At 51.4% G+C, this 20,971-nt stretch overlaps 3 protein-coding genes across 4 annotated transcripts; 1 reads left to right on the forward strand and 2 right to left on the reverse strand.

Annotated features, from left to right (window-relative positions):
- Window positions 1-3,373: 3,373 nt before the first annotated feature.
- On the reverse strand, window positions 3,374-14,068 carry fars2 (phenylalanyl-tRNA synthetase 2, mitochondrial). 2 transcript variants are annotated; one of them, XM_086020238.1, is made up of 11 exons: window positions 13,722-14,068; window positions 12,249-12,425; window positions 11,726-12,125; window positions 11,424-11,510; window positions 11,284-11,343; window positions 11,045-11,213; window positions 10,566-10,731; window positions 10,369-10,500; window positions 6,774-6,934; window positions 5,292-5,452; window positions 3,374-4,143 (listed from the first exon to the last, which is right to left on the reverse strand). In XM_086020238.1, exons 3-11 carry the CDS (start codon window positions 11,989-11,991, stop codon window positions 4,005-4,007), a joined length of 1,341 nt encoding a protein of 446 aa, XP_085876364.1. In that variant the 5' UTR covers window positions 11,992-12,125; window positions 12,249-12,425; window positions 13,722-14,068; the 3' UTR covers window positions 3,374-4,004. The 2 variants fall into 2 exon arrangements, with proteins under 2 accessions (XP_085876364.1, XP_085876363.1); XM_086020237.1 differs by lacking the exon at window positions 12,249-12,425.
- On the forward strand, window positions 13,926-18,794 carry lyrm4b (LYR motif containing 4). The gene is made up of 3 exons (XM_086020254.1): window positions 13,926-14,091; window positions 15,976-16,096; window positions 18,625-18,794. Exons 1-3 carry the CDS (start codon window positions 14,003-14,005, stop codon window positions 18,670-18,672), a joined length of 258 nt encoding a protein of 85 aa, XP_085876380.1. The 5' UTR covers window positions 13,926-14,002; the 3' UTR covers window positions 18,673-18,794.
- An 815-nt stretch (window positions 18,795-19,609) lies between these two features.
- Window positions 19,610-20,964, reverse strand: ppp1r3g (protein phosphatase 1 regulatory subunit 3G). Its single transcript, XM_086020249.1, has one exon. The coding sequence runs from the start codon at window positions 20,902-20,904 to the stop codon at window positions 20,038-20,040; it is 867 nt and encodes a 288-aa protein (XP_085876375.1). The 5' UTR covers window positions 20,905-20,964; the 3' UTR covers window positions 19,610-20,037.
- Between the last annotated feature and the right edge of the window lie 7 nt (window positions 20,965-20,971).

Consider the following 20,971-nt stretch of genomic DNA (forward strand, 5'->3'; position numbering starts at 1 on the left):
CAACAGTATTGTAGGCCATAAACAAACGCAAAATATAATTACCTGTATTGTTTACTATTAATAACACACTCACATACACACATATATATGGATACCGATAGCTAGAGATACTACTGTATATATTCATTTCTACATTTCTCTGACAGCAGAAGAGTCCAGTTGCAATCGATTCAGTGCCCTGAAAATAAGACGACCAGGTTGAATGAATAAATGAATGAATCAACAATATTCACTGGCGTGTCTGAAATGAAACGATTCAAAACATTGTGAAAATCATACATTTTTATCGCAAACCTGCACAGGACAAGCGGTGTCGAAAACGGCACGACACATTTCGATGTGTTCAATTTATTCACTATCGTTTTGAAAGAATGCGCAAAATGAATATATATATATATATACATACATATACATATATATATACATATACATATATATATACATATATATATACATATATATACATATATATACATAAATATATACATATATATACATATATACATATATATATACATATATACATATATATATATATATATATATATATATATATATATATAATTTTTTTTAAAGCAAGTTTATGTTCTTATGCGTTGTTCAAATAATAATTAAAAAGCTGTTATCTCGATGATTGGCACAGATGGCATCATGGAGTTGAGTGATATAGTTGTCGTCTTAGCAGTGTAAGTATGCGGATAAAGGGGTCTTAAATAACACGGCGTTGCTTTGTGATTGGTCGGAGCAAATCAGCGGGCGGGCGGATGGATAGATGGATGGATGGATTAAAAAAAAGATGGATTCTCCGGGTTTTGTCAACAAAAAATACCGTGACAATTCAGCTTGCAGGAAAAGGGTACTTCCAACACAAACACACACACGCACACACACACACCCACACGCCCACACACACATACACTCACGCACACACAAACTTACGGGAAAATAAATAATAACAAGTATATCAAGTAAGCATACACACAAACACACACCGGCTTGACTGTGTCTAAGTGTTCATTCTCTGTCAATAATATCGGACTGCAACAACCAATCGATAAAAATCGCCAACTTAAAAAATTGGCAAAGAATTTCATGATGATTAGTCGTGTCGCTTGTTGATGTCGTCAGACAGGCTCCCAGTCGCGTACTTCCAGCGTGCTCTTTGTGCTGTGCGCGCCTTGGCCTCTTAGGGGCAGTGTGGTGCGCGCATGCAGATAGATCAATGCTACTTCATCAGATAAAAAAAGCTAAGAAATAACTATCCAGAAGAAGAAGAGTAAGAAGAACAGGAAGAGGATGAGGATGAGGATGAGGATGAGGATGAGGATGAGGATGAGGATGAGGATGAGGAAGAGGATGAGGAAGAGGATGAGGATGGATTTCTGAAGTTGAACATTTGTGAAGTTGAACATTTGTGAAGTTGAAGATTTGAGGGTGAGTGTTGTTCGCTTATCTGTGTGAGGATCTTGCTTAAATGTTTGTGCGTGAATGTTCTTTTTTTGGAGCAACTATTCAAGAACCAGCTCTAGTTTTGTAAGCATGGCATTGTGTGTTAGCCACAAGCTAGCACGGACTAGCGACGGTCAGACTATTTTTTTTCTTCTTCTTCCGGAGCCCCTCCTCTTCTTTGCTCGAAGCCCGCCACAAGGCATTCTAATGTCTAAACTAAACGGCTAGCGTGCTAAACCGCTGCGGGCATGAAGTGTGCGGCTACTCGAGTCCACTTTTTACAGACATCCAACTTTGTATAGCAAAATAGCAGGAAAAATAAAATAAAATGAATACATGTCTGGACTGTGGAGAGAAAACTCTACTCCTATGAAGTTCAAAGCATAGTGTAATATGGAAAACCTGTTGATTCTATTTAAAAAAATAAATGAAACCACTTGTTCAGTCAATATAGGGTCATATTTTTGTTCCACAAAACCCTTGCTTAGAGAAAAATAAATCGAGCCTTGTCGTTCTCACACACACGTATATGTGTGTGTTTATATGTTTGTATATCATTTGAAACAATGTGCTGTTTTCAGTTAAGAAATGGGACTTAAAAATGTTTTTTTCAATCCAATTTATCTAGTAACCCCCCCAAAAAATAAGCGACACGTGAATTGATTATTGAAATATCAGTTAGTTGCAGCCCTTCAATAACCAATCAAGAAGAAAGTAGGGATGTGCCGATCAGGGTTTTATGACACCGATGCCGATCACGCATGAGTGAGATCGGCCGATACCGATTCCGATCACATGGAATATCTGTATATTTTTCCATTTATTTATGGTGGATGCTATTATATCATAATATCATTTGAAAAAAAGCAGCAACACGGCTGTAGGCTGCGAAGCATGTTTTGCGGGGTGATTGGATTTTTTGAGCGGCAATAAAAGGCTTTGATCAAATATTCCGATGACGTAATTTTTCACGAAAATCGGCCGATCATGATCGGCGCCCGATCGATCGGCGCATCCCTAGAAGAAAGCTTTTATTTTTGAGTTTTTGAAGCACACGGCTGATGTGAAAATGTTTCCTGTTTATTTATTTATGGTCAAACATTTTCCAGCAGCATCGCTCGGGACGGAAAGTGGGTCGCTGCTTAAAATAAGAACCCCCTCCGTTTTTGGGAGCCCCATCAGAAAGCCCCTCGCCAGCATGCCATGGCACCGACCGAGCGGCTCAGCTTCCTCTCTCAACAGGAAATGCTAAGTGTGCTTGGCAGAATGGCAGAATGCCAGAAAGCTTCTTGTAAAGGTTCCCATTTTAAAACATGCGACACATGCTAACAAGCTAAGTCAAGACGAGACAAGCCCCAACCCCTTCAGTAGCAACTTTCCCAGGTAGCGCCGACAGCAGCCTGGAATGCGGAGGACACATTACCATGGCAACACACGCACGACCAAGACCTGGTAACTGCGGACGCCAAACTAAACAGCCCAAGCTTCCGTGGATCGTCACGGTAACAGGAAATGGCAGCAGCTGAAATAAGACCGAAAATGATGGAGACTTTTGTTTGTGACAGTTGTCACCATTCTAAGTGAAGAAGTGCAACAAGCTGGCTGTTAGCAATAGCTTGATAACAGCTAACTGTTAGCATTAGCTTGATGCTAGCTTTGTGGCTGAGGGAGAGACGCTTTTGAACAGGGCTTTGACTTCCCGTGTTTCTTTGAGCGCTCCACTTCCTGTTGCTTGTGGCACGATGGGAGCTCCTCTTTCCCTTCATTGTCATGATGAAGAATCTGAAGATTTCAGTCATCATCGTCATCCGCCTTCTCGTCTGGCGAGCTCCGATGAGCCTTGAGTGTCAACATGTCTGTTAGCCGGCAAATGCCAATTAGTGGCTAACTCATCATAAGGCTACAAAACAAACACTGAACGTCGTTCTGATATTTTATGTATGATGTTTTATTTGGAAACATTTGCTGATTACAAAAGCTGACATCAACAACAATAACATTAGCCTTAGCATCCAGCCGCTAAAATAAAGTGGGTATCCACCTCCACGTGGCGGCTAGCGGCTAATTAGTATGCAAGGCTAGCCTGGCGGCATCTCTCCGAGGGTGTCGCTAACTAGCTAGATAACCGCTAACTAAGTTACTAGCCAGGCTGTAGCGTCAACATGGGCAGGAGGTGCCTTTGAGACGTCCCCATTTCACCCAAAAAGTTGGTATTTCCCACTGAATTTAATATTCATTGAATGACGTCCATGTTATGCTGTTAGAAGGGCATTTGGGTCAAGCCCACATACTCTTTTTTTCTTTAAAAAAAATAAATCAATGAACCAATGTACACACAAACAGCAAAATATGTGCGCATGCTGACAGAGTGGACACACTTGCCAAATGTTAGCATATAATGGCAGACTGTCGACATTAACACGATGACTGTGCCGTTTACATGAATCGATTTGGGATTTTCTCAAAGCTTTTCCTATCAATGCATATTTCATGATGTCAAGGTGGACAATATCAACAACAATCAGCACAAGTGGCGAGATTGACTCCGGGCGTGTTCAGTAGCGTCCCTCGACGCCCAGCTGTGTCTCGGCCCTCTGTTGTATCTGGCGGTGAACTGCGTGCACTTCCTGTTGGCATAGCGTGCGCTCCGTGTGGCGGTAAACCACGCGGAAGCACAAGCTCCGCCTCCCGCTCCTGAAACACACCGCATGATTGGCACTCTCTCTCTCTCTCTCTCTCTCTCTCTCCCTCCTCATTCATCCTGCGTGTCGCTCGCCCTGCCAGTGCCGCTCAATTATTCAACGGGCACAAAATACAACACACACATGTGTTGAATAATTGATGTCTCCATTATCCACATGTGCACCCCCAACACAGAGATCAATACACACACAAATAAATCCCAGTGCATGTGTGTGTGTGTCTAACCAAAAGAACTCAAGTTGGGAGCCATTTTTATGTGTGCGTGCGCGCGGGTCATGAAGAAGGAAGCCGCCATTTTCGGAGTGCTAATTGCTCGCTAAGCGCTGCGCTTGACCTTTAATGAGCACCTGTGGGTTTAGCTCGCTCACTTTGATGACTCCTGTCACAACAGCAAGTCAACACTTCCCGCACGTGTGCGTAAGAGCCGACTCGAGGCCGCTCGTCTGGTGAAACGCGATCCCATCGATCGCACTCGGGTTCCAAGATGGCGCTCGCGTGGACCCATTATGGTGTCATGTGTCGGCCAATCACGGCTAATGGCTCGCTGGCGTTTGCTCTCCTGCACTCGCGCTCAATTGCGTCCCGGTGGAACTCGGTGACTTGAATTCCTCGCCATCGCTCTCATTTGGCGCATTTACAAGGTCACGAGTTGTGGATCATTTGTTGCCGTCATCAAGCCGTTACTGCATTTTTCCACGGCGATGCCGCTCTTGCTACGGAGTAGCAATTGGTTCATGTGTCAAATGAATGATTCGAAAGAATGAGAAAAGTCCTTTCATCGTTCAACAAAATACTTTGTATAAAGCACACTTGTCTTTGCCTCAATGAACTCATTGACTGCCAGACATTTTCAGACCTTTGGAACAAATCTAAATAAGTTGCTGGGATCGCATGGCTGCACTGTGAAAAGACAAAGAAAGACGTCCTTGGCAGTGAATGAGTTCATCAACCGGTTGACTCATCTGTGCATTTTAAAAATGAAATGCACACCGCTTATCAATAGCTTCACCCACTATAAGCGCGCGCACGGTTGTCTCCAAATGTCATCATCATCATCATCATGACTTCCGTCCACCCCCCTCCCTCCTCATTTGTCTTCCTTCCTTCCTTCCTCTGCAGTGCGTGCGTGCGGCACTCACGTGGGGTGCGTGAAGTCATCGAGCAGCGCGACCTCCTCCACCAGATCTCCGGCGACGGCGCGCACCAACTCGTAGAAGTCGTTGGCGTGGAAGGCCGGCTCGCCCGCCGCGGGCAGCCAAAAGGAGATGTCGTTGTGCAGCGGGGGGTACTTGCTCAGCGCCTCAAAACACACACACACACGCACGCGCGCGCCATCATCATCGCGGTAATCGGAGGAGGAAGGCAAGTTCCCAGGTGCGTTTTGTTCGTGTCCGAGGCCAGAACGCAGGCCCGTCCTTCTCGAGCTTGAGATGGGGCCCGCCTCGTCCTCCTTTTCTGGCTCACCGCAGCAAATCGTGTGCGTTTCTTTCCAAAAGTGGGATGAAAATTGCAAATTGTCCTCACTATGTACAACCAAGGGATCTTGTTGGGGGGAAAAAGACCAGGAAAAACAGTTCATCTGTTGCTTTGAGTTAATGACCAATCGGTTGCGTGCTAAGTCGTTCCAAGTCCAAGTCGGCGGTTCTCAAACTTTTTACGGCGAGTAGCACGCAAAAGCTAGTTAGCTCTTCACGTAGCACCGCCATGACAATACGGGAGCGTGGGAGGCCTACGTGACTGGTTGCATTCCTAAAGCGTACTTGACACGATCATGAAAATGATAAGCCAGTGCAACCCTAACTAAGCGTAGAAAACAAGCGCGTCTTTCCGTTGTCCCTCGATGTCATCGCGTCAGCGACATTGGAACGGTCGCAAGGGGGAAAGGGCAACTGACTGTAGCTTCAACGTTGCCACGGTGTCAAAAGCACTTTGCCACTTTGGGCATTTGGTGCTCAAAGGCCACGTTGACTTTTGGAAACGGACAGATGGCTTACCGCGTTCATAGATGGGGGTCAAAGTTGAGGGGAAAAAACAATTCCTACGTAAATGGTCGAATGTCAAATGTTCAAAATGTGAACGATTCTTCTCATTAGGCAATTGGTGTGTTATGTCTCATGAACGAAGTTACACGCAGTGTAGATGTAAAATCGGTCCTTTGGATTGTCGACTTGCCCGATTTGCAATGGATGACTTCAGTCGTTTGATGGGCCGTCGGGCCTTTGGCCTTGTCACTCCTCAGAGACGGGTGGCAGTTTTGGGCTGTTTTTCTTCCTAACGCAACCCACCTGGCCCGTTTGGCAAGGAACGCAACCCAAAGACGACGACCGCAGCACCGGGCCATCTGCCATCGTTTGGAATATTCAGTGTCCCGCCTCAAAACGTCAGCCCTTCACTTCAGTAGCAAAGAAGCCGGCGCCGCGGCCCGGTGCGCGCGCCAGCGTTTGCGGTCGATTAGGCGCCGGCGCGAGGGGGGGAGGCGGAGAGGGGCGGGAGATGAGCCGCGATCCCGCCGGAGCCTCCGCGGAAAGCCTTCGATCAATGCGGCCACGGGCTCGCCTTCATCTTCATCTTCACTCCCTGCGAACGGTGGGGAAAAAGCAGCCGAGCGGCGCTCACGCTACCTGGAAGCGGACCTCCTGGTGGATGTCGTCCACGCGGAATTGCTTGAGGAAGCGCTCGTCCTGGCTCCAGAACATTCGGATGTCGGGGATGTTGAACACAACCATGGCCAAACGCTCCAGGCCCAGTCCAAAAGCCCAACCCACCTTGTCGGCCGCGCCGGCTGACAACACAAACAACGACAACAACCACAACAACATGTTAGTCGGCAAAAGAGGGCCCGCCGACGTGCCGTCCTGCTGTGTGACATTTAAGCCCGCCTGCGCAGATTGCGCCTGAACGCCGTCCTCGGCGGATGACAAAGTGGATAAAGATGCGCGAGAGCGGCGGAAGCGAATCCTCACTGGTCACACATCTCGGCAAACGCGCCGGCCTCGCCATCTGTTCGCCGCATGTTGACGCTTTTTCGACAACGCTCATCCTCCGAAATAACCAATGACATTGGTGCCCGTGAAGACATCCAGGGGAAAAAAAAAAGAAATAGGCTCAAGGAATAGCAGCGTTCCCCGCCGCCAACGACGACGAGAATCAGACGCGCCCACGTCTTCGTCACACCCGCCCCAACAAAATGGCGGCGTGCTGTCAGCGTATTCTGCAGACTCTACTCACCTGCGGCCTACTTTTTCCCACTTGCGTGTGGTTGAGCAAAACGTGCCAAAACAAGCTCCAGCTTCAACCGCATTTGTTGAACTGACCGCTAAGCTAAGCTAAGCTAAGCTAAGCTAAGCGCTGGGGAGACCAGAACATCTTTCTTTATCTGTCATCATGTCCTTTGAAATTTGATGGAACAGAAGTACGGGTGGAACGGGTCAGTGGTCAAGAGCCGAATACTCGAGTCGAACTGGCATCGCTCGGAAAAAGTGCTGTCGAACATCCCCGGGCGGCTCGACGACGTCTTTGTACTCGGGACGTTGATGACTGACTCTTTGATCTATTTGCATCTCAAAGGCGCTTTTTGAAGCCCGGCTTGTCACGGCGAGGCGTCGGTGGCGGCGTGCCAGCGCGTGAGCAGGAGATCTTCACATATGCGTCTTCCAAAAGAAGAAGAAGAAGAAGAAGAAGAAGAAGAAGAAGAAGGTGGCGCCCCCTGGAGGCCAGTCACTCTCCATGGCAAACTGAGCCCGCGGCTTGTCGGCGTCGGGTGCTTTGTCGATGCACTTTGTGTGCGGACGCAGCAAATCTCCGCCCCCACGCTCTAAGCCCGCCCACCCCCACTGTGATGGAACACGGATGGTTGCACAAACAAATGTTTGCGCTGCCCTTCGCGCCAAACTGCTGTCACGTTTGCACACCCAGTGAGAGCAGTTGACGGACCCGAGATACTCGAATCTCATTGTCACCTTGACTACAAGGCGCAGCCTCCTCTCCGACTTTGACAACAAGCACAAGCCCCCCGGAAAAAGGTTCCACGGAGCCTCAACAGTCACATATAGTCAGTCACCTAGTGTGGAGCAAAAACGAGCGGGAAAAACTCCGTTCGGGCCCTTTGAAAAAAGCCACTGTTTGAACACCAACGCTGGACGGAAATATCAGAAAACAAGGCCGAGTGGAGCGCTTGGAGACCGATCCGGTCCGGACTTCAAAACGCGAGCTGAACAAACGCTTGACGACGAGTCGTGGGAAAAGCTTGAACCGTTCCGACAAACTCTACTCGGAAGTCAAGCCGGACTCGCCAAACGGCCTGTCGTGGAATGAGAGAAGCGAAGTTGCGCGATGAAGGCGCACGCCGATTGCTTTGCGTCCCGCTCCAGGCTTGGTGGGCCGCTCACGTTGTAGGACAAGGCTGACACACACTCAACTTGCACGTGCGTGCGTGTGTGTGTGTGCGTGGGGAAGGTAAAATCTGATTAAAGTCATGTCGGCCACAATTAACAGCTTCTCAAAGCTGCCGCCTCAGGCCCTCTGGGAAGGGCCGCCTTTGCTACCAGCTGGCCACCCGTCTCCAGTGGGTGTTAGGGAGGCAGACGTGATGGGGGAGGGGGAATGCGGGGACGAAAGGAGGCGGGTCGGAGTTCAGGGGAAGCCACCTCCTTACGTGAGTGCAAGTACAGAAGCGGAAACGGACAGTCATCTCGGCTTTGATTTTTTCCATCCTTCCATCCTGGGCTTCCAAAAAGCTGACTCGTCACGAGCAGCATTTCAACGTGAAAAATGTACCCACGCTTAATGACAGCAGGATGAGGGGCACGGGCGGGGGCGGGGGCCACATGATTTATTCAGGAGGCGGATTAAGAGCCAAAGCAAGCACCTGAACCGCACGCACGCGGCCATTCCCAGAGGGCCCGTGGTGACAGCTTTGAGAGCCTGTTAATTGTTACCAACATGACTTTAATCACATTTCAATATCCACACACACGTGCACACACATATTATATATATTCCCCCCCACTCCCCACCCCCGATTTTTATTGGGGGGGGGGGTCCCCTGGGAAGTGTGTAAATCGGGTTTTGGCCAGGAGGCGTGGCCATTAGCAAGTCCCATCTGTTGGGAGGGGAAACCCCTGGGAAACACACACACACACGTGTCTTTTATGTTCACGCGCACACATTCCTATTCCGTGCACAACAACGCGCATTCTAAACACGCCACCGCACACGCGTGCGCGGTGTCGTGAATAAATAAGAGAAGGCAAAGCGCTCGCTCGCTCGTCCTGAGTGAATTAATGAAGATGTTTCATTTCTCCTCCGCCATTCGTCACTCCCCCTTACTCGTCTTCCCAACTTCCTCTTGGCTGATTTACCCCATCCCCTTTTTCCATTTTGCCCCCCCCATGCGCAAGCACACACACTCACACTAGGCCTCAGGCGTCACATATGGCAGTCACACCATTAAATAAGACGCACACCAACCAGTGTCCCCTGTTGCCTTCCTCCTCACCCCGCAGAGCCCCCCCTACCCTCTCACACCCCCCCCCACACACACACCCCACGCTCACTCTACTACCGTCACTTTTTGCTCTCTATTGTCTCCCAACGCTGCAGAAATATTGGATGGAGAGTGTAAGCGGGGGGGTGTTGAATGTGGTGCGTTACCACGGCAACCAGCCACACTGCCGCAGTGGAGATGTAGGGGAGGTGTGTGTGTGCGTGCGTGCGTGCGTGCTTAACACACTCATCTCAATGAATGCGTGAGCGTCTTTGAACTATTTTTGGCCCGCTGGTCGACTTTGCTGGCCCGCGTGTCGCGGCGGCAGTCAAACGTGGTGGGTGGGGGGCGTTCGCTCCAAGTCTGAAAATCTCAATTATTCATGCCAGCACAAGTAAGGGAAGAAGCTCAGCAGCCAGCAAGCAGCTCACTATTTAGCAGGAAGTTCACTCCAAGTGGGCGGGCCTAAGACCTGTGACGCATTATGCAATCACTACAGAAGAGAATAATCCTCAAAGTCGAGCTTAACTTTGGGCTGGATTGTCGGTGAGCATTTTGACTGAGTCAAAGTTGATCTTGAAGGAAGAAATATGACAACTTGACAAAAGTGTCTTGGTGACAAACGTTCAAATGCGCAACCTGATCCATCAAGTTCAAAGTTGACCGCCTCGCTGCGTGTGTGTGTGTGTGTGTGTGTGTGGGGGTGTGTGTGTGTGGGGGTGTGTTCTGACCGGAGTTGAGCAGCTGCTGCTCCATGACGCCACAGCCCAGCACCTCCATCCAGTCGCCACGGAAACACACCTCCATCTCAAAGGAGGGATGAGTGAAGGGGAAGTGGCAGTCCACCCATCGCACCTCCAAGTCTGCCGAGGAAGACCAAGTCAAGCCGACCGACGCCAGGAGGCGGGCGAGGTGAGACGCGCGCCACCTTCTCCCAACAGGTGCCTGACGAGTCCGCTCAGCGTTTGTTTGAGGTTGAACTCCAGCAGCTTGACGGCCTCCAGACTGTGGACTTCCTGTTTGTGAGGCGTCCTGCGGCCCCCCGCCGCCTCAAACAGGTTCAGATCGTCGCCGTTGGCGACGTCGCAGAAGAGCTGCGCACAAAAAGTGCCGGCACAACGTTCCAACAATGAGTGGCGCTCCGTTTGCAATTGGCAGTCCAACATTTTGGCCTTTTGAATGTTTATCAGCGTTTTGGGGACAATGTCTTATTTTGGGGGGGGCAATGCCTTGCATTTGTTCTGCTTGACAAGAGCAGGGCTCCACTGTTCTTTGCACTTGCGATCAGATTTATTTTTTTTTTAACTCGCTGGTCCGGTCTGCAAAACACTGATTGTGGAAAGCCTAAATCTGTCATGGTGTTTTTTTTCTGCGTTAGGCAACGGAGCAGCTGTCGTTTGTTGTTACCTGGCGGTCGGAGAAGAGGCGCACGCCCTCCATCTGGTGGAAGACGGGATAGTGGCTGGCATCGATCTGGTCCCGCCTGTACACGTCTCCGGCCAAGAGGAAGGCGTCCAGCCCGCCGCTCACCAGCTCCCTCTGGTGGGCAGAGGTGTGCGCACGCAGCATGGTGCTCCTGCCAGAACAGGTGAACGGGTACACTGTGGGCGGGGCGGGGCGGGGCGGGGCGGGCCGGGCCGGCTCACCTGTTCAGGTAGTAGTTGTCTCCACGCTTCCTGCTGGGGTGCTCGGGCGGGATCAGCAAGCTGTCAATCAATCAATCAATCAATCAATGCAGCGGGTGAGCGGCCGGGGATGCGGCTGTCAATGGAGCAAATGAGTCGACCTGTCAAAGTTCTGCTCCACGGTGACCACGGGGCTCAGGTTGTCGTGGGCCGAGAAGAGCGGGTTGCCCGAGCGAGCCGCGTGAGCGCTGAGCAGAAACAGCACGAGAAGCAGCATTGAAACGCTTGCCTTCAAGACGGCGGCGCAGCCTAACCCTAAAGGAGGCTCAACGTGCCGACTCAGCCAAAGAGCAACAACAACAAAAGTGCCACATCATGGGACGCCAACCCCGCCCCCCCCCCCCATTTCCATTTCCATTTCCATTTCCATTGTCCATTTCCATTTCCATTGTTGAGGCAGCACCTGTAGAAGTGAGCTTTGATCCTTTCCTTGAGGAGCCACAGCGGATGATGCCGTTGGTTGTGGAGGTCGCGGCCCACTTTGGCCAGGACCTTGGGCGTGACGTTGGTGAAGTCGTCGCACGGGTAGGCGCGGCCTAACACCTCCACGCTGTCCCGGCCGGGGGCGGGGCCAACTGTGCACGCGCGGCGGCGTGACGCGGCCGGCGGGGGGCGCAGCAGCCGGCGGAGGAACATGAGCGCGAGTCCCCCGGAGGCGCTGAAGGACATCCGCTCTTTGCCGGCCGAGAAGACGAGCGCGACGTCAGCCGAATAGTCTGCGCCGAGGGAAATGGCGGGGACAAAAAAGCCCAACGCCGTCGTTTGCTCAACACGACCGCGGCAAAGGAGGGACGGAAAACCTTCTGAAAAAAAGGACACCGTGAATGAATGAATGACTGGCTTCAGGTTAGCAAAGCAAGCGGCTACATTAGCAGCGCAAACACAGGCTGTTCCCGAAACCCAGAGCTGAAGGCAATGTTACCTACTTTGCCTCACCCTTGCCTTTTTGTTTTTAGGTTTTACAGTACACCGGCAGTCCCGACTTAGTTGCTAGTATGCCGTGCCCAGTGCCACAAGATGCCAGGCGGCACTGCATGAGCGCTAGTAGCTCAACGCGCAGCGTCATTAACAGCAAGAATAGGCAGAGAAGGTCCCCTCGGAGGCTGCAGTCGAGAGGAGAGAGAAAATAGACCAATGGTTGGTATCCCTGCGACCGGGAGTACCAAATCAACAGTTTGAAGCAAGCCCCCTTATTTGGAGGACTCTATGTCGGAGAGTCGTATCGTTTCCTCCAAGCGATGTTATGTATTCGTCGGCCGTTTCTTGACTGCAAAAGGAGAGCGACGACAGGCGCTTTCAAGTCTTGAGTGTAAATGTGTGTAATGCGTGTAGGAGGGGTCAAGCCAAGATTTTTATTTCTTTTCACACAAGGCCTGTCCATTTCACGTGTTAAAACACAGCGTGGTGGCCATCGGGAATTTGGGGAGCTACCCGAGGGGCAAGCCACGTCAACCTCCAGCCGCCCCATCGACAAAGCGCTTTCGCCGCATGTTACCCGCCGAAGTAAATGTGGGGTCGACTCACTGGCTATTTTTTTTTTCCAATTCCAGAGATGAAATATGTTCAAATAGAATTCAATATTTTCTGCCCCGACGGTCGGCCGCCGCACTCACCAGAGCTGAGCACCCTTGACTTGTTTTTCTGGGCTAGGCTCAAGGAGACGGAAGCATACAATGCAAATTGAAGACAAAACACACTGATTGAACACAAAGAACGAGTGTACTCAAAAGTTATTGCATGACATTGACGTCAATCTTGAGAAAGTGCACGCATCACAAACGTTGTAAATCATTTTGGCGACAACATGTGTTCGTTTTCTACTACTGAAAACTATGTAGCTGAAAACGTCGTTTCTTTCAAAAAGCATTTTTACTAATGTGTCCAGACTATACAATGCAAGAGACGTATCAATAATGTTGCGCCTTAACCAACGGGATCATGTTCACGTCGGAGGTTTTGCGTTGAGCGACAGGTTTAGCAACGAGTCGCGGTGCACGGCACCAGAATGACATGAGAGGCGTGCCCAAGATTTTGGTTAACTTAAGTGAGTTGCATGCCAGTGACACATTTTAGACATGAGTAATGATCATCGTAAAATATGGATGGAGTCGCACGGCCCCCACGTGATCTGTGACCACAGCAGTTAGTCCATGTGTAACTTTTTGCTTCGGAAGTAGAAACAAATAACTTGAATGAACCGAACGGCCTCGCTGCAACCAATCAATAACAACAAAGGGCAATCGAGGGTGGAATCAAGCCATATGGTGAATCACATAGATGCTTTTGGGGGTGTGGCAATAACGCGCATGACTCTCGCATCGTTTCATGTTGCTAAAACAACGTTTCTGATTCAACCTTTATGTTCGGATAGTAAGTAAAGTCAGCAAGGGTGGCCTTACCTTCACACGTCGTACGGCATTACCTCCCGTTTAGTAGCTACAAGCGTGCCCGAATGATTGAGCACTCATTCAAAGTGGGATTTGGTAAATGTATGTATATTGAACGTCAAACGCGCTACCAAATAAGGGGCTCGTATAAATTCGCTTGGTCAAAACAACACAAAAAAGGCCCAAAAAATCAGCGGCACGAATGCTTAAATGGGACAGGCGCTCGTTGGGCACACTTGTCAGTGGGGTCCTAATGCCTGCTGTTTGAGTCTCGCAGCTGTTAGCGTAGCAACATGATGGCGGCGCCCTCGAGAGCGCAGGTGATTTCTCTGTACAGGATGCTCCTCAGAGAAAGTGGCAACTTCCCCTCGTACAATTACCGGTAAGATGTGCGCGTCGAGAGGCGGTCATGCGTTCGCCGCGTCATTTCAAGCTAGCGGCGTGCGCGCTACGCGCTACGCGCTAATGGAGCTTCGCACTGTTTGGACCTTTTGGCTCATGCATGCAGTGGTTCGCCCAGCCTGCATGGCTAATGACACGAAAGAATCCAAACGAGCCGGCACCAGGACTCAAATACAACAGAAACAGTCGATCTTGGCGTCTTCTCCATGCAAATGCAATTATAGAAACATCCGAATCAAAAAGCCGTTAAATTGTTTTGCTCCTCCTGCCACTAGAACATATCGAGCTTCTGTTGTTTAATGTCGTTAAACATACACCCTCTTAGATCACCATAAAGTGTCCAATACAACAGAAAGTGAAATTCACTCTCCACATCATCATGTGGCACATTTCACCGAATCTTCAGCAATATGATTCGCCTAAATCTTTGTGCGCCCGTAAGAGTCACCGTGGCAAACAGGTCTTCGGTTAAGCGCGAGTAAATGGATGCATGGATGAGTCATCAATTAATCGGGAAAAAATGGACAGGTTCGTCGATTGTTAAATGTAAGAATTGCTAGTGTGTCGCAGGCAGCGAGGCACACTCCTAGTGCATAAAGTCCTTCGTGCGAGGAACAGCGTCCTGCTCGTAGCACACGTCTACCGTTCGTTCGAAGTCGGCGCTCCGCCTTCCCTTTCTTCGCGTTGCAGATTCAACAAACACGCTATGAATGAGAATGAAGGGGAAAAGGCCATTAACGGCTCTGATTGCTATCTGCAAGTGACTGCTGACTACAAACAACTTAGGTAGGTCAAAGGGGACGTACTGTTTTCCTTAAAGAAATGAAACAAAACATTTAGTGGATGTGAGACTGATGGGGTGCACAGGCTGCGTAGTGTACGCTATCACAAACTTGAGTCTCATAATAACGAACACACACACACACACACACTGCGGTCAACTTGGGACCAGTCCAGAATCGACTGGTTGGGCACTCCTGCTATCAACGATTCATCCCTTCGTAAAAGAGTTGTCGTGCAATGTAATATAATAATCAACGACTTGACGATCGTGCCATCGGAAGCGCAAGTGTCAAACTTGCACCTGAGCTTTCCCTCAACCGTTTTTTTTCCCCGCCATCTCTCCGCTGTCCTTCTTTGCCTTCCTCATCCTTATGAAAGGCGTCGTCTCGTCATCCCTCCATCACGTCCTTGTACTTGCTCGTGTTTAACGATGCCTCGTAAATGGGGTCCGTCGCGGCTTTACCGGCGCGCTCTTAAATGCGCAAGGAGCTGCAGCAGCAAGAAGAAGAAGTGGAACTTGTCAAGGTCACTGAGCCTCTGCCAGCTGTGTGGCATCTCCACATCACCCCCCACGCCCCCACCAATATCTTCAAAAGTAGTTTTACCTCCCACACACTTTAAACATATTATTCATCATTTTCAAAGTCTTGCTTATTGAAAGTGCTCTTCATTTTGTCTTACTAATATCCACTAGCGTAGCGCTGCTGCCATCTAATGTGAAACGCCATAGACAGGCTAGGGGAAATTGTTAGGCGCTCCTTTAACACACACGCCGCAGCAACGCATGCCAACGGAGCATCATTGGCAGAGCTTCTCTCTGTGCCCTGGTTATCACGACCATGACCGCAGCTTAGTTGTGGGGCCTTCTCTGCCTGATCTTCTTGCTCTTAAGTGGGCCGAGTCGACGTCAAGTCGAGCGGATATAAGCGCTCGCAGCTACGAGCATCTCGCAGAACAAATCCAATTCGAATGTCAAGGCATCGCTGTAGAGCATTCGGTGGGCAATTTCTTGGTCTTCAGTCGAGCTCAAATGTGGTGATGATGATGATAATGATGGAATCCTAATGTGCGTGTGTTGCAGGACATACGCAGTACGTCGTGTGCGTGACGCTTTCAGGGTCAACAAGAATGTGGACAACCCCAAAACGGTGGAGAGGCTGCTGCTGGAGGCCCGCCAGTCACTGGCGCTGATTCAGAGACAGGTAACTCACGCACACACGGGCACGCTGGCTGGCTGGCTGGCTGGCGTAGCCTCAGCTTGACCAGCATGCAGATGAGCACCTGTTTACTCACCCGCCACCTGTCCCGCACGCACGCACGCACGCACGGGCCGGCCGGCTGGCTAATCATCAGAGCGTGTTCCCATAATGCATCGGCAGCCCTCGGGTTCATTCTCAAACGGTGCCGGCAGACGTCGTGAGTGTGCGTGCGCGCGCTGTCAGGTCATGAGCTCTTGTAATGGGCGTGTGTGTGCGCGCGTGTCGACACACACACGCACGTCCGCCGCCGCAGGCCGCAACTCGGCCCTCGCTGATGCAACATGACGAGATTTTCGGAAGCCCTAAGTAGGACGACACCCCGCGTGAACGCCTGCGTCACTGACACCGCCCCTCCCTTCCGCTCCTCCCCCGCTCTCCTTCCGTCACTGGAAATGCGCAGCCCCCCTCCCCCAAACAACCCGTGCTTCGCCATCGTTGGCGTGTTAGCGCCGAGATAAAAATGCAGCGGATGTCCGAGCGTCGTTGATCAGCCGCGACCACGACAAAAGAGCCGAAGCTCTCCAAACGTAGCTTTGTACCTTTGAACTTCTTTTCCCTCCGCCCAGTGTGCGCATTTGTCGGACTGTGACCTTGTGGCCGCTTTCTTTCCAAAGGAAATCATCGTCTTAGTCAATAAAAAAATAAATAAGCCCGACAAACTACGTCTGGACTTTTGTTCCAAAGTTGTCAGCATGTCTGCATTTCTGCTCGTTGCCGTGGACGAGTTGTTGAAGTCTTTGCTACGCTTGGCCCCATCAAGGTGATTTCCCCCCCCCCCCCTCACCAAAACTACCGTTTCAACTGAAAAAACATTTCTCTTCATGGAATACAGCAAGTGTCCTTTAAAAAAAAAAAAAAAAAAAAAAAAAAAAAAGACCACTGTAATTGTCTTTTGTGTTTACAAAACTGACTCTAATGTTGTTGTTGTCAGTTAATTTCTTTCATGAGCTTTATCGGTTGAATTCAAAGGGATTTGTTTGGGCGTTGCCGGACACACCAAAGGAAGGCCCAACAATATGAAGAGCTGGGATGGCGCACGACAATCTGCCGAGGAGAAGAGAAGAACAAGGGAGGGAAGACGAGAGCTCTTTATGGGGAACACGTTTTGACAAAGCTTGAAAAATGATTTCTGAAGCCAAAATCAAGGTGCCATGGGAAGTTTGAGGATGTTGGAGAAGGACGAAAAGAAGAAGAAGAAGAAGAGCCAAACACTAAGCCAGCGCGGCCCCCCACGCAATTTTCATCGTCACGGTCGTGTCACGCCTGCGGTGGCTGCGCGTGCCACACCGGAAGCGCCTCCGCAGCGGCAATTTCCATCCAGGCCACGCCCCTCGCTGCCGATTGGCGCAGAGGGCCACACTCCTACGGCACAAGGCGGCCAATCCGGAGCGGGCCTGACGTCATTGCCCTGCCGCTTGTGAGCATTTGGCGCCCCCTGGTGGCCACACCCAGCTATTCCCCTCATTCTGTTGAATGAACAGGTACATTAGGCGAGAATTCGGGGGGGAAAACACAGTGACCAAAAAGTCATGAAAATGGTAATGCATGTGATTTTTATGACACTTTCCCACTTCAGTTACATCATCGTAAACAAAGATTACACATTCACACACAGCGCGTTGACGTCAAGAAATATGTCTTGACACAATTGACAGCCTTCAAAGTCTACAAATGTCTTCTTCACAGTTACCTCAATACTCTTGCAGCGACTGAAATCTCCCCTAAAGATTACCCAGTACTCCTAGATGTACTCAAAGACTTCCCAAAAGTAACCTAAATACTCATTGGTGTGCTCATATACTTCACAAGAGACTTATTTTCCTACGTTAATATTTGGGGGTTTTCAAAATATGATTCAACACTTCAGAATCGAATCCATGTTTAAACATCAACAATTCGGAAGGATGAAATGTACTTGAAAGTGAATGAATTGTACTTCTTTGCCAACGTACTTGACAAAGAAAGGCACGCTGTGCTCTGCTGTGCTGCCTCCTGGCGGCCGAGGCGGGCACAGCGCGTTGAATTGGTCGAGAGGCACAAACGCTTTCGTGCGCGTTCAAACAATTGGGCTGTTGATTTGTTTTTGTATAGTTTATTTTGGCGGGGGTGGAAGGGAGGCTGGAAGGGCTTGAATTGCATTGACCTTGATTTGCTTGACAAATGAGGTACCCAAAGGCACCCCTGCCGGCTGCACGTGGGCTCATACGGAGTTGATATGTGCTCATAGTTCTTGAGGGGCAACTTTCGGTCTTGTTTGCGTACAGCACAAATCGATCGGCAACGCACGGCCAACAGCGCGAGGGGTGGGTGTGTGATAGCAGAAAAAGGCTTGCATGCGATGTCATAATTAATTTGATGGGATTGCCTGTGATGGTCGCGACGATACATGACGCCATTGCGCGTGTGTGTGTGTGTGTGTGTGTGTGTGCGTGCGTGCGTGCGTGTGTGTGTGTGCGTGCGCGCGCGTGCAGGTGGCCGTGGGCGGCATGTTCCAGGCCCAGAAGACGGTGGTGGAGTAGCAGCAAAAGAGGAGCAAGTGACATCCCGTCGGCCAATCGGCTTCCGGCTTGTGAGGCGTCGCAGCGTCCGACTTCCGCAGTCAGCGGGAAACCAAATAAAAGCACTTGATGATGTGACCAAAGTGGAATGGGAGCTTTTTAAGGCACGTAGGCTGCTACACCTGTTGGCGGCGTCACGCGTGGACGCTGCGGAGAGGGCCTGGTGGGCGGGGTCAGGCGTCGGCCGAGCAGGGCCAAGGTGAGGCTCGTGACTCGAGTCAGACGCGCCGCGTTCATTGGTGCGGCCCGCTTCCCCCGTGTTTGCCTGACCTGATTGTGTGTGGGGGGGGGGGCGTGTGTTCATCCTGCGGCGTGGACCTTGACTCCTTGTCGGCGCTGCAGGATGTGCTCACAACACCCCCTGCTGGCCAAAAGCTTGATTGGCCGTTCAACCACCCGCCTTCAGTCATGTCGTTTGGCCTACAAAAGGGACAACAAACATGCCCCATCGTGTGCTTCCAAAATCCGTGTGTTTATAAGTTAACATTGTGCGCCTACTGAAGGCGATTCTTGCAGTCATTTGAACTTTTTCTCCTATTTTGTTGCCAATGTTGGCTTTGGGGTGTGTGGCTGCACTTCCAAATCAAACCCATTTGTTTCTTGAGAAGACAAAAAAAGAAGAGTTCCTAACTGCAAAAGCAAATTGGACCAGATGAAAAAGTTGGAATTGGCTGTTAAAGGATGGAAGGAAAAATGTGTGGCCATCCCGTGAGCTTTTCTGTCGTGTTTTGATGAATGGCGAGGCTTCGCACGTCATCGGTGACATCGACCGACTGGACTTGGAAGTGATGGTTTTCAGAGACGGCGGGGCGGGCAAGTGGCAATGCGGACGCGTAGTCGCGACTTGTGTGGGCCGGCGCTGAGCTCTACATGCAGCACAATGAGCAGCGGCAACAAATAGCAAGGCGCAAATTTAATTGGCTTGGCGGCGTTCACGGTAAACATCAAGTGGCAATGACGCCCAAACAGCTTGAGGCACGCAGGCTGGGCCTCTTCCTTGGAGAAGTCTTTGCTCAAAGTGATGTTATGATATGATCGTCTCCGAACAGCGAGGCCACGAATACGGAGGACTGTACAGAGCGTCTTGGAAGAGGATGAAATGTATTGAAAGCGGCACGGTGGTGGGCTTGTGAATGGCCAAGAAAAGAAGGTCGAAGAGGCTCGTTGGGCCTTCGAGTTCAGCGCGGTGGTCGCTTATCGCGTTGCCCAACGGGCTGAAAAATGTTGAGCAGGACTTGAAGGCCGTGTACCTTGAACTGGTATTGTGACATGTCCCGGAGCGGCACATGCGCGCCGTGCAGATGATTTGACCTCGATAGCCAAACGTCACTTCCGGTTCGGGGGTAGCGACGGCGGCGGCAAAGCGGGCGCGCGGTAGCGGAGCGTGAAGTTGCGGCCGTCGTTGTTGTCCCAGAAGTCGCCCTGGTCGGAGCGGAAGTAGACGGCCATGTGCACGGCGGCGCCGGCCTCCATCTCGGGCGGCGTGTAGACGGTGAAGCCGTAGCGCGCGCCGCCGCCGCCGCCGCCGCCGCCCGGAAGCTGCGCGTCCAGCAGCAGGGCCTGCGCGTCCACGTGCGACAGCCACTCGTTGAAGGTGTAGCGCACGCCCACTTCCCCGCGCGCACTCCCGCTCAGCACGCGCACCTGGCCGCGCACGTCGAAGTGCGTGACGGACAGCCGCTCCAGGCACACGCGCAGCAGCTGCAGTCGCGAGTCCGGGTCCGCGGGCTCGGAGAAGCAGGCCACCAGGCGCCCTCCCCCCGCCGGGTCCGGCTCGGGCTCGGGCTCGGGCTCGGGGTCCGGCCGCGAGGGCCCCGCCCCCGCCCCCGCCCCCCCCAGGCGTCCGGTGTGTCTGGAGAACACGTCGGTGGGCACTCGGGGCTCGTCGAGCGCGCTAAAGTGTTTGACGCTGGCCAGACTCAGACCCAGCGAGTCAGCGAACTGGACCCGCTTGCGCCGCTCGCTCCCGGACACGGCGGCCAGCAGCAGCGAGGCCGGGCAGGCGGGCAGCGAGCGGGCCCGCCGCCGCTCGCTCATGCGCCGCTCCAGCTGGCGCGCGTCCTGCTCGTCGTCCAGTCGGTCGTCCGGCTCCGGCTCCGGCTCCGGCTCCGGCTCCGACTCCGGCTCCGGTTCGCGGTCGCTGTTGCGGTCCATCCCGGCCTGGAGCGGCAACGCTGATCCGGACCGGGACATGACTCAGCCTGCCAGGCCGGCCCTCAGTCCTCAGTGTGCTGCCGGTCAGAGTCCGCGCAGGGGCCTG

Source organism: Filicampus tigris, chromosome 21 (assembly GCF_054856515.1).
Source record: "Filicampus tigris isolate MCC_2025a chromosome 21, RoL_Ftig_1.0, whole genome shotgun sequence".
Taxonomy (NCBI): domain Eukaryota; kingdom Metazoa; phylum Chordata; class Actinopteri; order Syngnathiformes; family Syngnathidae; genus Filicampus; species Filicampus tigris.

Coding starts and splice junctions, on each gene's coding strand:
- fars2 (XM_086020237.1), bottom strand. CDS start 11,991: ATGTCCTTCAGCGCCTCCGGGGGACTCGCGCTCATGTTCCTCCGCCGG. Junction 11,344..11,423: donor GTGGAGCAGAACTTTGACAG/GTCGACTCATTT, acceptor ATTGATTGACAG/CTTGCTGATCCCGCCCGAGC. Junction 5,453..6,773: donor ACCAGGAGGTCCGCTTCCAG/GTAGCGTGAGCG, acceptor GTGTGTTTTGAG/GCGCTGAGCAAGTACCCCCC.
- lyrm4b (XM_086020254.1), top strand. CDS start 14,003: ATGATGGCGGCGCCCTCGAGAGCGCAGGTGATTTCTCTGTACAGGATG. Junction 14,092..15,975: donor TTCCCCTCGTACAATTACCG/GTAAGATGTGCG, acceptor CGTGTGTTGCAG/GACATACGCAGTACGTCGTG. Junction 16,097..18,624: donor TGGCGCTGATTCAGAGACAG/GTAACTCACGCA, acceptor GCGCGCGTGCAG/GTGGCCGTGGGCGGCATGTT.
- ppp1r3g (XM_086020249.1), bottom strand. CDS start 20,904: ATGTCCCGGTCCGGATCAGCGTTGCCGCTCCAGGCCGGGATGGACCGC.